The sequence below is a fragment of the Mandrillus leucophaeus genome, unplaced genomic scaffold (genome assembly GCF_000951045.1).
Source record: "Mandrillus leucophaeus isolate KB7577 unplaced genomic scaffold, Mleu.le_1.0 Scaffold803, whole genome shotgun sequence".
NCBI classification, from domain to species: domain Eukaryota; kingdom Metazoa; phylum Chordata; class Mammalia; order Primates; family Cercopithecidae; genus Mandrillus; species Mandrillus leucophaeus.
Genome location: NW_012108731.1, coordinates 1,496,534 through 1,510,279, shown reverse-complemented (window position 1 = coordinate 1,510,279; position 13,746 = coordinate 1,496,534). Strand labels below are relative to the sequence as shown.

The 13,746-nt window shown below is 40.1% G+C and overlaps 1 protein-coding gene across 1 annotated transcript in view; it reads right to left on the bottom strand.

Annotated features, from left to right (window-relative positions):
• Positions 1–13,746, bottom strand: part of RALGAPA2 (Ral GTPase activating protein, alpha subunit 2 (catalytic)) — a 182,977-nt gene that overhangs the window by 123,844 nt on the left and 45,387 nt on the right. Inside the window, exons 10-12 of the mRNA XM_011967606.1 lie at positions 7,783–8,010; positions 2,019–2,186; positions 819–956 (exon numbers count right to left, since the gene is read on the bottom strand). Of these exons, the coding sequence (XP_011822996.1) occupies positions 819–956; positions 2,019–2,186; positions 7,783–8,010 (534 nt within the window). The remainder of the gene's footprint in view (positions 1–818; positions 957–2,018; positions 2,187–7,782; positions 8,011–13,746) is intronic.

Genomic DNA, 13,746 nt, shown 5'->3' with positions numbered 1-13,746 from the left:
TTAAGAAAATGTTACACATATACACCATGGAATACTATGCAGCCATAAAAAAGGATGAGTTCATGTCCTTTGTAGGCACATGGATGCAGCTGGAAACCATCATTCTCAGCAAACTATTGCAAGGACAAAAAACCAAACACCGCATGTTCTCACTCATAGGTGGGAACTGAACAGTGAGATCACTTGGACACAGGAAGGGGAACATCACACACTGGGGCCTGTTGTGGGGTGGGAAGAGAGGAGGGATAGCATTAGGAGATATACCTAATGTAAATGACGAGTTAATGGGTGCAGCACACCAACATGGCACATGTATACATATGTAACAAACCTGCACGTTGTGCACATGTACCCTAGAACATAAAGTATAATAATAAAAAAAATCTAAAAACTACATCAGTCATTTTTCTTTGTAAACACAGCCAATTTTAAGAGGAATATTACTTATAAGATTTTATAATCACCAAGCTTGTCTTGCAAATTAAGAGCCCAGATAACTATTCATGTGTGTTTGGAAGATAATTTAAAGATTTAAATCTCAGTCATTTCACATTCACTATATAATAATCTCAAACAGACTGCAATCAGTTCTTATGTCTTCTTTGACTGGAAAAAAATTTTTGTAAATTGTGGGTAGGAATTAGAAAGAGAACTCAGAATAAGAATTTAATAACTAATTAAACTGCTGTTTATTGTTTACTAACAGATGGCTACAAATACCACCATATTTATATGACATTATCCCCAATAAATAAAAAGACAAAATGGCTCCAGCTGTAGGCGGTGGAAGGGTCTTCATGTTCTGGCCAGCCACATACCTGCAACAAAGCCTGGACGCCAGCTTTCACATTTGTATTTTCCTCCTCTGTCACACACCCTCTGCTCATTGCACTTGTGAAGGAGTACGTGCGTCCCCAACTGGAAGATCGTTTATGACCAGAACTTTCAGACGAGGCCTTCAGAAGATAATGATCCATTGACAGAGTAGAAGATGCACATGTTTAACTTACATTTAACTATAAATATAATTATATTATATAAACTAAGTTATATTTAGTTGGCATAATTAATTCCTTAAACTCACCAGGATTCACATGAAAATAGGTTCTAGGAGGTAGAGTGCTCCCCACTCAATGGTCAACACCTAAAATAGTGCTCAGCACTTAGTATGTGCTGAAAGAATGAGTTCTGTTTGTTCAATGATTGAGTAAGCATGGAATATAGACCTTTAAAATGAGTGATAATTTGCTTTAAAATAAGTGATAAATGATATGTAGCATATTCATTTAGATCTCATGGTAGTTATTAAAATGATTTCACCAATATTGAAAAATTAAAATTATGGAATTAACACAGATATTTTAAAGTGATATGCTTCTAGTGAGAAACTTTAAACATTTTAAATTAATTTCATAATAGTATGCCAGAAATAAAAATATCACTTAAGTTTCTTTCGTTTCAGGAAGATATTCCACTCTGTCATTTTGGATTTATCCAACCTATAGCTTTATCTAACATGGGCAGCGGTCCCTCCAGGAGGCCAGCACTCAGCGAGGCTTAAAGCAGAGGGACGCTGCTGTTTGGTTACTCCTTTCACAGGGGTAACACCCAGCTGCTCCTGGTACAGGCCACTGCACAAGAAAAGTCTGCCCAAACATTCTCAATTTAGTTTCTCCAAATGATATTTATTTAAACAAGTCAAGGAGAAGGCAGTGATTTTTTTAGTCTCACAAAGAGACATGTAAAATATGGTTTATTAAACAACTCTCCTGCAATAGAGACTAACAAAGATGCAACACGCAGATGGCCCTGGCTAGAGTTGTAGGAGATGACTGCCAATCTAGAATGGGAGTACAGAAGCTACCCTCTAAGGCAGACCCTCACAGAACCTGGCAACTCAGAGGTATCAGATGGGATAAAAGGAAGCCTTTGTCCCATTGACAAGACTCTTGACTGAGCAAGTATACTTTACTGAAATATATTTATCCTCAACTCAAAAGACAAGTGAAAAAAATTACCTCCTTGCTATCAGTCTCAGAAAATCCTAATTTTTCAGCATCTTCTTGGGCAACATCTTTTCTATCTGGCTCCTCCATGAACACAGGTTTGTCCTGGAGAATCCACTTTCTGTACACTTGAACTACTTTTCTTGTCACAGCTATCTCACAGGAAGGCAACAAAAATGCCTGAAAGGAAAAGAGAAAACTCCCTTTAACTACAAAAAAACTCAGATCAGTATAGGGCAGCAACACGGACATTTCCAATGACCATCACTTATTTCACTTTCCTTTGGAACACATAGCTTATAAATATACTACAAAGGGCCACAAATCTTTGTGCACACCAAACTTACCAGCAGAAACAAAGACATTCTTGTAAGACAGCCCTAAAAAGTGGCAGTTAAAAATAACTTTTATAGGCTGGGAGTGGTACAGCTGTAATCCTAACACTTTGGGAGGCCAAGGCAGGTGGATCATGAGGTCAGGAGTTCGAGACCAACCTGGCCAACATGGCGAAACCCCATCTCTACTAAAAATACAAAAAGTAGCTGGGCGTGGTGGCATGCACCTGTAATCCCAGCTACTCAGGAGGCTGAGGCAAGAGAATCACTTGAAACCAGGAGGTGGAGGTTGCAGTGAGACGAGGTTGTACCACTGCACTCCAACGTGGGCAACAGAGTGAGACTCAGTCTCAATAAAAAAAAAAAGAAAGAAAGAAAAGAAAAGAAAAAAGAAAAAAATAACTTTTATATTCTGAATAATTTGTCTACAAAAATAACCAAATCACCAAATCATACCTACAGAAATCTTTCAATTGGCTACAAAACATAATTATAATGCACAACCGGGACCTTTTCCCAACAAATCAGGAATAGGTTAAAAGGAACATACTAGTACAGCCAGTGGCAACCAGTTGTGCCCACCTCTTCTCATCTCCATGTTCACTGATGTCATGGTGTTGGCCTGAATCAGCCACGGTGGGAGTTGTTCTACCACAGAAGTCAGCATCTGTTACAAATCAGGACTTCTGTTTCTTTTTTTTTTTCTCCTTTTCTTTGCTTTTGTCCTTCTTCCTTTCCCTTCCTTCCTTCCTTTTTTGTTATTATTATTTTTTTGAGAAACAATTGTTTCACATTTATCAGGTTACTAATGAGTTCAGCTATCAATGTTAACGAGAGCCTACGGCAAAGTTGTAGCATTGTGAATATTTATAAGAACTTTTTAACATTAAGAAATAGCCTTACACATCTCCATACAGCAATTTTGATTTAATGTGAGAAGATTCCAATAATGTTAAAGAATTTAAAGGAGAAATGCATTTGCTTTTTGCTTATCAGTTTTAAGAACTCTTTCCATATTTGAGGGGAACAAGAGGGAGAGGTACCCCATACTCAGATGCTTTCATGTCACAGATGAGGATACTGAGGCTTACAGCACCAGAGATATTCTTCCAGGGTTACAAAGTTAGCCACAAATCCAGGTCTTGGTCTCAAGTTGCTGGGATTGTTTTAATACTGCCCTTAAGGTTCAAGCCACAGGATCCAGTTACAGGCAGAACTCACTTTAACAAAGGTTCATGTAATATATCAATATCGAGATAATCGTGGTATCAAAAGCCAAAGTAATGGGATTTAAAAATAAAATAACTCAAATTAAAAACTCAGAGTATATGGGTTGGACAGAATGGACACAGCTAAAGAGAAAACTGGAAGAAAAATCAGAAGAAAATATCTAGAACAAACTATGAAGACATAAAAGAATGGATAAATCAGAAGACAGATAAGAAAGAGAAAATACAATGAATAGGTTATCCAATGAATGACTGGAGATGCAGGAAAAAAAAGAGGAAAAAAAAAGATGGGAGGAAGAAACAATATTTGAGGAAAGAGTGGCTGAGAATTTAGCCAAAATGGGTTAAATATATCAATCCCTAGATTTAAGAAGCACAAAGAAAAACAAGGATAAATATGAAGTATATTACAGGTAAAACTGCTGAAAACCAAAGATAATCAGAAAAATCTTAAAAGCAACCAGAAGAAAAAAGACATATTTCCTCCAAAGGAGCAGCCACATGACTTTCTATGACTTCTCAAAGAAATAATGGAAGCCAAGAAACAATGGAACAAAAGATTCATGTGCAGAGGGCTGCCAGTGTAGAATTTGACACCCAGAAATAAAATACTTCTAAAACGAAAGCAAAATACAGACATCTTCAGATGAGAAAATTTGTTACCAGGAGACCTGAGCTAAGAGAAATATTAAAACTTATTCTTTAGATAGAAGGGAAATTTTCCCTGGTCAGAGATTTGGGAAGCAATAAAATGCAATAAAAAGAGAATGTGGATAAATCTAAATGAATAAAACATATTTATGAAAATATATATGAATAAAAAGAATAAAACTGGATGAAACAAACTTTACAGTGGTTCTGAAAGGGATAACATCTACATATTATATACTCATAATAATAACAATGGCATATAAACTGAGGAGTAAATAGAGCTAACGTGTACTGAGGGTAAAAGTTGGAATTAATGCTAGCATTCATGTTAGGAATGCATGTGTCAACTATTAAAGTAAGTACAAATGACTGTAAAACTCATTTAATTTGAGAAGAAAAATAGGATATTAAAAACAATGAACTGGAAGGTCCAATACAACTAGAAAGTAAGAAGACAGCCGACTAAAACCTAATAGCAGTTGCTATGTTAAATGTAATGAATAATGATCCAATCAAAAGACAAAGATTGTAAGATTTAATTTAAAAATCTATTTAAAAGACTTAGCTGTAATTTATAAGAAGACATCCAAAACTTATGAACAGGGGAGGCTGAGAGTAAAGAGTTAGCAAAAGATATACCACACAAACACTAGCCAAAAGAAAACTGGTAGAGCTGTATTAAAAATAGACAAGATAAGACTTTGTGCCCCTCCTCCAGAAAACCATTACTAGAGATGAAGACAGAAACTTCTTAATGACAACATTCAATTCAAAGGAATATAAACTAATTCTAAATTTGTATTGCAACTAATAATTTTTCCAAAAATATATCAAAAACTGATAGGCTTTCAAAAAAAAAAATCCACAATCAGAGTAGGATACTCTTCCAAAAGTGGCAGAACAGTAAGCAAATAATAATGCAGCCAGAGGAGACGTGAACACCTATTGGACCTTCTCACCAGATCCTCCAGGTCTCAATCTCTCACAGCTCTCACCTCTCTGTCTCTCTGAGGTGCATTCAGGATAATCCATGAGGCCTAAAATACTTACTATTTGGCCTTTTGCTTTAAAAAGTGTGCTGACCCCTGCTATAGATCATACACTCCAGGACTCTGACTATTTCAACTCAAATAGTTGCCATGGACCTTTCACATGTACAACAGCAGCATGAATATGACAACATTAATGTAGGGAATGGGCTAGGTTTTCAAATCATGCACTATTATTAAAAAAAAACTGTTTTGGCAGTATGATGTGTGCAGTACTACCTAGAAAGGGATGACACAGAAAGAGGGGAGTTCCAAGGAGAGGGCTGCTAACCACAGTCAAAGAAAATGGAGAGCAAAGGAGCAAGCAAAACTCCTGTGTGACTTATCCAGTGACTGTCATAGGAGGAGAGGGAGATGGGGAACCTAGGAGCATTAAAATTAAGATGCAAACATGAATACAGGTCCCTTTGAAGAAGCAGTCAAGTCAAGAGGATAAGCTGATATTAGGGGGAAAAAATGAGCCAGGCTTTGGTCTTGTTATCATTAAGATACTACAGGAACATCAGATGCAATGGCACATGGCCATTTTAAAAGGCAAGTGTAGGAGGCACCCAGGGCCACCTTGTCTACATTGTTCAGTGACAACGTAGACACTGAGAGTCTACAGCTGGCTTACTCAGTCATTCTGCCTGATTTTAGCCGTGTGATTAGTTAGGTCTGAAGGACCTCTCGGTAAACTTGCGCCCTGTCTTCCCTGAGACAGATAACTCACTCTCATGATGGTGAATCATGATCCCGAGAGGGCACATTTTCTGTGCAGCAGAGCGAGGGCCCTTGAAGCTGTGCTCAGGTGTACCTGGTCTCTGCAGCATTGCGTTACGCTTTCCAGCTCCTGGTGTGGTATATCCTCTGCCAGTAACAAATCTTTCATGAGTATAAAAAATCTGTTTAATGAAATTAATATTTTTATTTACAAGTGAGGTTCAGACAAAAGGCTTGACTGGGAGACATATACCACAGTGGTTGCTGGCACTGGACCAGCAGTAAAGGCCCCAAGGAGGCCAAGTGTAGAATTACAGCAAAGACTTGAGCTCTGAATCTTGGTTAACACCTGTAATTTGGGATAAAACAAGAAGAGTGGCTAAGACATGAAACAGAGAAGACATGGAGAGTGAGAAGAATCAAGGCAGTGCTGGGCCACAGAACCAGAAAAAAAAATTTTAAAAGCGGAATGTTAATTGCAGACTAAACAAACTTTTTCTTAAGTAAAATTTGTTCTTCATTAAAATGAAAATATGGTAAAATCTCTACACTGCTATGGATTAGGTTGGGACTTTCATTTTTGGTTGATTTTTTGTAATTAAAGTCCCAGAAGTGATAGGGCCAATCATTCACTATCTCAAAAACTTGCCTCGCCAAAAGAAGTTCTCTGTGGTGCATTCCCGTCATTCATATGTACAAGACTCTTCCTCTCCTCCTCACCTACAACTGCACTCTGCCATTCAAGGGCTTAACCTACTTTTCAGGTCTATGGATAAAACAACTATTCCACCTCACATACACATACCCACAAATAGGCCACATTCCTGTGTTCAAGAGCACCAGTACCTAGAGTCAAGTGGCACTGGCCACACGTCACACTCCAGATCTGTGGGAGCTCTGCTTGCTGTGTGGGAGCTCTGCTTGCTGTGTGGGAGCTCTGCTTGCTGTGTGGGAGCTCTGCTTGCTGTGTTGAAGGCTAGTGCTGAGTCTCTTGTCTCTCCACAGTAGAACTACTGACACATTGAGCCAGATAGTTCTTTGTCATGGTTGGGGTGGGGGCCATTCTGGGCATTGCAAGATATTTAACAACATCCCTGGCTGTGACCGCTAAGACACCAGTAGCACCCCAGGTGTGATGACCAAAACTGTTTCCAGACATTGCCAATGTCCCCTAGGGAGTAGCGTCAACCCCAGTTGCAAACCTCTGATGTCACTCATGGCCACTAACTGTAGCCTGGGCTTCTGACCTCTTCTGTCTCCTTCCTTTGTTCACACCTCTTTTCTCGTCTTGGCCTCTGCTCCTTTCTTTCCTTTTATTCCCCTTGCCACCTACCTTCTTCTCTTGTGCCATAAATAATTCTATCATATTGTGAGTGTCACACGCCTCTGCAAGGTTTTTGCAGAAACCTCCAGCTCCTCAGAGAGCTCCTTAAGGCTCTGGGAATAAGACTGGACTCTTCTTTGCTGTGTTCATTTGTTGCTGGGTATTCAGGAATGGCTTTCTTCCCACCTAATTCTGAGTTTACTTTGTCACAAAAACATGAAAGTATCTGTCTCGTGATTTTGCTCAAATACAGAATTTTTCCTCCTTGTGTAAATGTTTTTCAACAACAAAATTTAAAAATCACAGCAATCCACACAAATTAAAAGATTAGAGGGATCATTCGTTATTATTCAGTTCTGTAACGTAACCCAACTCATCAACTCTATTTGTTGGAGTGTTACAAGTAAAAGAACATGAAACAAAATCGTTTTCGTTTCAAGAACTTGTAACACACACACACACACACACACACACACACACACTAACCTGGTGAAATACTTCATTCACGAAGTTGACATAACCTCGTGTTGACAAGAGAATCCGCTGTACCATTTCATACACCATTCGGTGCTCTTCTTCAATGCTACAGAGGCTGGAGTTACTGAGTCTTCGGTCCGACAGGGTGCTGCTGTTAGAATGGCTTTTGTCTGGCTCCATGGGCCCACCACCATCCAGCTCAGGTGCTCTCTCCTGCACAGCACCACCACCAACAGTCTGGAAGAAAGTCAGCACACTTCTCAATGATGCTCACCCCAACTCAAGAACACCTGGCCAAACTTCAGTCTTGCCTTGTTTTAAGTAACTCTAGTTACCATCAACGTGCACAGGGTACAGCAAACCAAAACCAGCAACTGCTTGAAGCACGACAGGCTCTAGAGCCTGTACTTACCAATTTTCTAACTAACCAACAAATCCCTCCCAACTCAGCTATTTTAAAAGGAAAACTACTAAGCTATTTCAGAAAGGAGGGCTGGGAAATTTTCCCAATCTAAAAGGTTTAATTTGCATTGTAAAACCACAGAATAAATTAATGTGTAAACACATTTGTATTATCATCACATCAGGTCTCTACACCTTAGCATTTGCTCCTATGGTCACAGAGATAGGAAAATTCAGGGGACTTCTTGTACAACAATGATAGGATGCATCATTTGATTTATGTGACTAAGCGGCAGCTTGACAGTGGAGTGTGAAGATCTTCAAAGGGTATTTTATCAGAAGAATGCTGATCTGAGCTTTATCCTCAGAATCTTAGGTCTAACGTAAAGAAATATTCACAAAATTTTAAACATTTAAAAGACTTTAGGCATGCAAAGAAATGAAGTAATTCATGCAATCACTCACAAAGCTTAACACTGATTTCTGCTCTCATATCCACATAGAATTAAAGGTTTCCTCCAAACAAAATATACGTATAATTTTGCTTCATCTTTGCAAACTCCATTATTACTTTTAAGTGTCAAAAATACATAGCCCAAATACAACTAAAATTTACCTACTGTGAATATTTTTTACAAGAAGAGATAAGATATGAATAGTGCAAAACTAATTTCAGTAACTACCAAGGACAGTTTGAAAACAAAACAGATATCCAATAGTAATCTCTAGAGAAAATTAAAGGAATATTATACTTGTAATAATTTTTCTCTTCATGCATTAGTTACTAAGCCTGTGTGGCTTATCAAAGGCACTATCACACTGTGAGATGTGCTCACCTATGGAAACTATTTTATCTTTTTGACGGATCCACTATCTTCCACACGAAAATAACACTTTATTCATTTTATTCTTTTTTTATCTGAAGTTTCAGTAGGAATGGCCCAAGGATGAGTATAGCACAGAAAGAAGAGGCCCAAACTAAGAATCAAAAGACTTGCTTCTCCACATTCCTAACTGTAACACGAGTCACGCAACTCACTTGGATTTCACATATACACACACATATATGTTAATTTGTAGGACACAGAGGCTAGATTAGGTCTAAAGTCTCTTATGGCTCAATAACCTGTGACTTTTTGACCTATAACTCCCATTTTCCCCACAAACTAAAAAAGAAAAAAAAAATGCACATATATAGCAAATTAAAGATGACCACAAATTCTTTAACACTCCTTCCACAGAGACATGAGGCCCATGTCCCCTCCCTTTCATCTACATGGACTGTATCACTGCTTTAGCCAGTAGACTAGAATGGAAGAGACCTGTGCCAGCATCAGACTCAGGCCCAAGAGGCTGTTGGTTAACAATTCCCATCTCTTGAAACATTTCACTCTTGGAACCCTGTGCAGGCATATAAGAAGTCCAACTACCTTGCTAACCAGAAAACAGAACAAGAAGTCCCAGAGGAACCCAGCTTTCCTTTCCAACTGCCCCCATCAAGTAGCAGGCACGTGAATGAAATAATCTTGGACCTTGCAGACCAACCACCGCTGGTGGGCTGAATAATGACTTCCCCAAGGATGTCCTAATCCCCAGAACCTGTGAATGTGTTACCTTCCATGGCAAAAGAGACACAGCAGATGTGATTAAGTTAAGGCTGTTGGGATAGAAAAATTATTTTGGATTATCCAAATGGTCCCAATATAATCCAAGGGTCCTTATAAGAGGGTGGCAGGAGGATAACAGACAAAGAAGGCTAAGTGATGATGGAAACTGGGAGAAAAGGTGGTGTGATGCAGGGCCACAGCCAAGGAATACAGAAGCTGTACATGGCAAGAACACAGGATTCTACAAGTTGGACATGGCAAGAACACAGGATTCTCCCCTAGAACCTCGAGAAGGAACACATATCTGCCCATAACTTGATTTTGGATTTCTGACTTTCAGAACCGTAAGATAATAAATTTGTACTGTTTCAAGACATTAAGTTTGTGAGAATCTGCAACAGTGGCAGTAAGAAACTAATATAACAACTTACTGTGAGGTATAGTGGCAGTCTCTAGAATGGTAGTGGCCATTTCTAGGGACAGTCATCTGCAGGGTGTGATGGCACAGAGGGTACAAATGGCTGTCAGCCCAGCACTCTTTCTCCCTCCCTAACAGAACCACAGTCCTCTGTGTGCCTCCTCCTATGCACCTCAACTGACTCGCAGGAAGCTGACCCCATCCACAGTACTAAGGGACCAATCTGTTTTGTGGAGGCCAATCATGACATCTCCTGGCCCACTCACACACCCAGCTTTAAGCGAATCAGTTTCTTGTTACTGTTCCAGGGGGAGGCAGGTAACGTAAGTTGTTCCACTCAGACAAAAGGAAAGGGCTTTATATTTCTGGATCGCCTCTAAATGTGAACAAGAAAAGCAGTGCCCCAGCTGTTGGTAGCCATCTTACAATCAAGGGGGAGGCTGCTGTAGACAAAGCTCTCAGAGGGAAAGGGCAGAACAGTGAGGAGAAGACCACAGAGAACCAGGGAGAATGCCTGAGTGAACCGTATTCTCAGCCAGCCTCACCATGTGCTTCTTTTTAGTAAGATTACAGTATTTATTTTATGTTTAAGACAGTTTGAGCTGTGATCCTTTTTCCATGCGGATGATGGAACCATCCTAACTGATTCCGAAGTTCCAACCTTTAAGACGTTAAAAAAGCTAGACAGTAAAAGTAGATGACTCACAACTGTGAAGAGTCAACTAAAAGAAAAAATCAGAACCTGAAAGCAGTGGTTAATTTGTTCTTTCTACTTCTCATCATCCAGATGTACTTTTCAAGAATGAGCTACTTATTTTCAATAAATACAGGTGATGGTTTTCTGATCTTTTTAAACCAGAGAGGAAAGGTTACCCCCCTTAATTAAGACTTTTTTGAACTGAGTGACAATCGCTTCAGATGTGATGTAAATTTACCAAAGAGCATGACTGCATTTCCTAGACATAATTTCATACAGATTTTTGTCTACCTGATAAGTGAATAAAGGTATCTCATCGTGGTTCAGAACTAACTGCATTTCTCTGACTGCCGATAAAATCAGGGGTCCCTGTAGTCTGCCTTCTATGAGCCGCCCTTTCATCTCCTTTGTCCATTTTTCAGTGGGGTTGTCTTCTTACCAGTTCGTGGGTACTCTTTATATAGCAGAGATCTTAACCCTTTTAACAGTCACGATGTTACTTCATAGTCTATTGAGTGGATCTGGCCTTATGTAGTCTTTTGACACAAAAATCTTTCACTATTTTTTTTTAAAATAAAGTCAAACCTCATTTCTTCCATGGCTACTGGGTCTTTCTTTCTTTCTTTTTCTTTCTTTCTTTCTTTCCTTTTGTTTCCTTCCTTTCTTTCCTCTTTCTCTCTTTCCTTCTGTCCTTGCTTCCTCCCTCCCTCCTTCCTTCTCTTTCTCTCTCTTTCTTTCTTTCCTCTTTTTTGAAATGGGAGTCTCACTCTGTTGTCCAGACTGGAATGCAGTAACACATCTGCTCACTGCAACCTCCACCTCCCAGGTTCAAGCGCTTCTCCCACCTCAGCTTCCCAAGTAACTGGGATTACAGGCGCCTGCCACTACGCCTGGCTAATTTTTGTATTTTTTATAGAGAGAGGATTTCACCATGTTGGCCAGGCTGGTCTCGAACTCCTGACTTCAAGTGATCTGCCTGCCTTGGCCTCCCAAAGTGCTGGGATTACAGGCGCCCAGCCTACTGGGTCTTATTTCTACCTAAAGTAGTCTACCACTTCCCAAATTTAGACACTTTCCTGGATTTTCCCTTCTCTTACATTTTTTTTCTTTTTTCTTTTTTTTTTTTGAGATGGAGTCTCGCTCTGTTGCCCAGGCTGGAGTGCAGTGACGCAGTCTCAGCTCACTGCAAGCTCCGCCTCCTGGGTTCACGCCATTCTCCCGCCTCAGCCTCCTGAGTAGCTGGGACTACAGGCGCCCGCCACCACGCCCGGCTAATTTTTTGTATTCTTAGTAGAGATGGGGTTTCACCGTCTTAGCCAGGATGGTCTCGATCTCCTGACCTCATGATCCGCCAGCCTCGGCTTCCCAAAGTGCTGGGATTACAGGCATGAGCCACCGCACTCAGCCTACATTTCTTCAGTATTTTGTTTTTATTGTAGACCTTAAATCAATCTGTCGTTTGCTTCAGTATGTTGTAAGAGACTAGCCAATTATTCCAACACCATTAATTAATGATTCTGTCTTTTAATCTTGACTGACATCCTGTTGGGGGATGTGTGTGTGTGTGAAGGACAGAGAGAAAGACATTGCAGGATTGCAGATTTGATTAGATGTTCAACACTAATCTCAGTCTCATTCCTTTGAAGTAACCTGTCTGGAAACCTATACCACTGTCTCTTAATTCCTGAAAATCAAATGTCTGTTTAGGTTTGTGTCTTGATAATTTTTCCTGGGACTCAAAGACCCTTTAAGTTTGAGGCATGCCTTTCTTTTTTTTTTTTTCAGTTCAGATAAACTTTTATTATTATTTGTTCAATTATTCTCATTCTCTTCTTCTTCCACCCACCTAATATTTGTAAGGTAGGGACCTGTACTTAGATCTTGTCTACTAATTTCTGAGTTCTATCTCTTTAAATTTTTAGTCACTGTGGTGGGATTTTTTTCAGAAAACTAATTTTTTTTCTCAGCAATAATCATTACCATTTTCATTTTATTTACTAATTTTTCTAACTAAGACATTCAAAGGTTTCTTAAAACTTTCTTTCAGCAAGTCTTTCATTGTTCTTACTGCAACCGCACCTCCCTCAGATTTTGAAAATAGGTTTCTCCTCTCACTCTTCAGTGACTTCTCCCCCGAGGAGCCACATGCTCTAGACTGTTTGGTGTTCCTCCATCAAGGTTCCTAATAACCTTGAAGCACAAGAGCCACTTATCTGCCTCCTCAGGTTTGTGCATTCTTTCAGCTCAGGCCTAGGTCGGACTTCTGGGACTTCCAGGGCATCGGCAAATCTGCAGCCAGTGGACCACACTTCCTATCCCTGTTCTTGGGGACCATAAACAAAAGAGCACACGACACCATGATCCCTTAGTGAAGTGGCTGCTCTCTGACCTCCACAAATGGCAGTGCTCCACCAAGTCCCTAAGCAACTCAGCCTGCTGGGAAAGCCCCCATTTGTGTATGGCTGACCAAGGCCAAGACAGAAAAAGCACAGTAGGTCCCATACAAGGAAAGGTCTCTTCTGAAGGCCTCAGGGAAGAGGTAGCCTCCTCTTCTAGGGGCCCCACCATTGCTCAACAGCCAGCCCAAAATCCTGAACTGCTGATCTACTTCCCTCTCCTGAGATGCCAGAGGGCACCTGGCAGCCTCACAGGTCCTCACCATGGGCCACTTACAGTTTCCTAAGAGCCTTCTAGCTACTGGGGCCCGGTGAAGGCAAGACAGGCCTCTGTTCTCATGCTCAGAGGCCACTGGTACTCAAGTGAGGAGAATGAGGAGGAGCCAGGAGTGTGCACACAACAGCCATCTTCTCAGAATGGCTCCCGAGATTGCATCATCATGGCAATCCCAA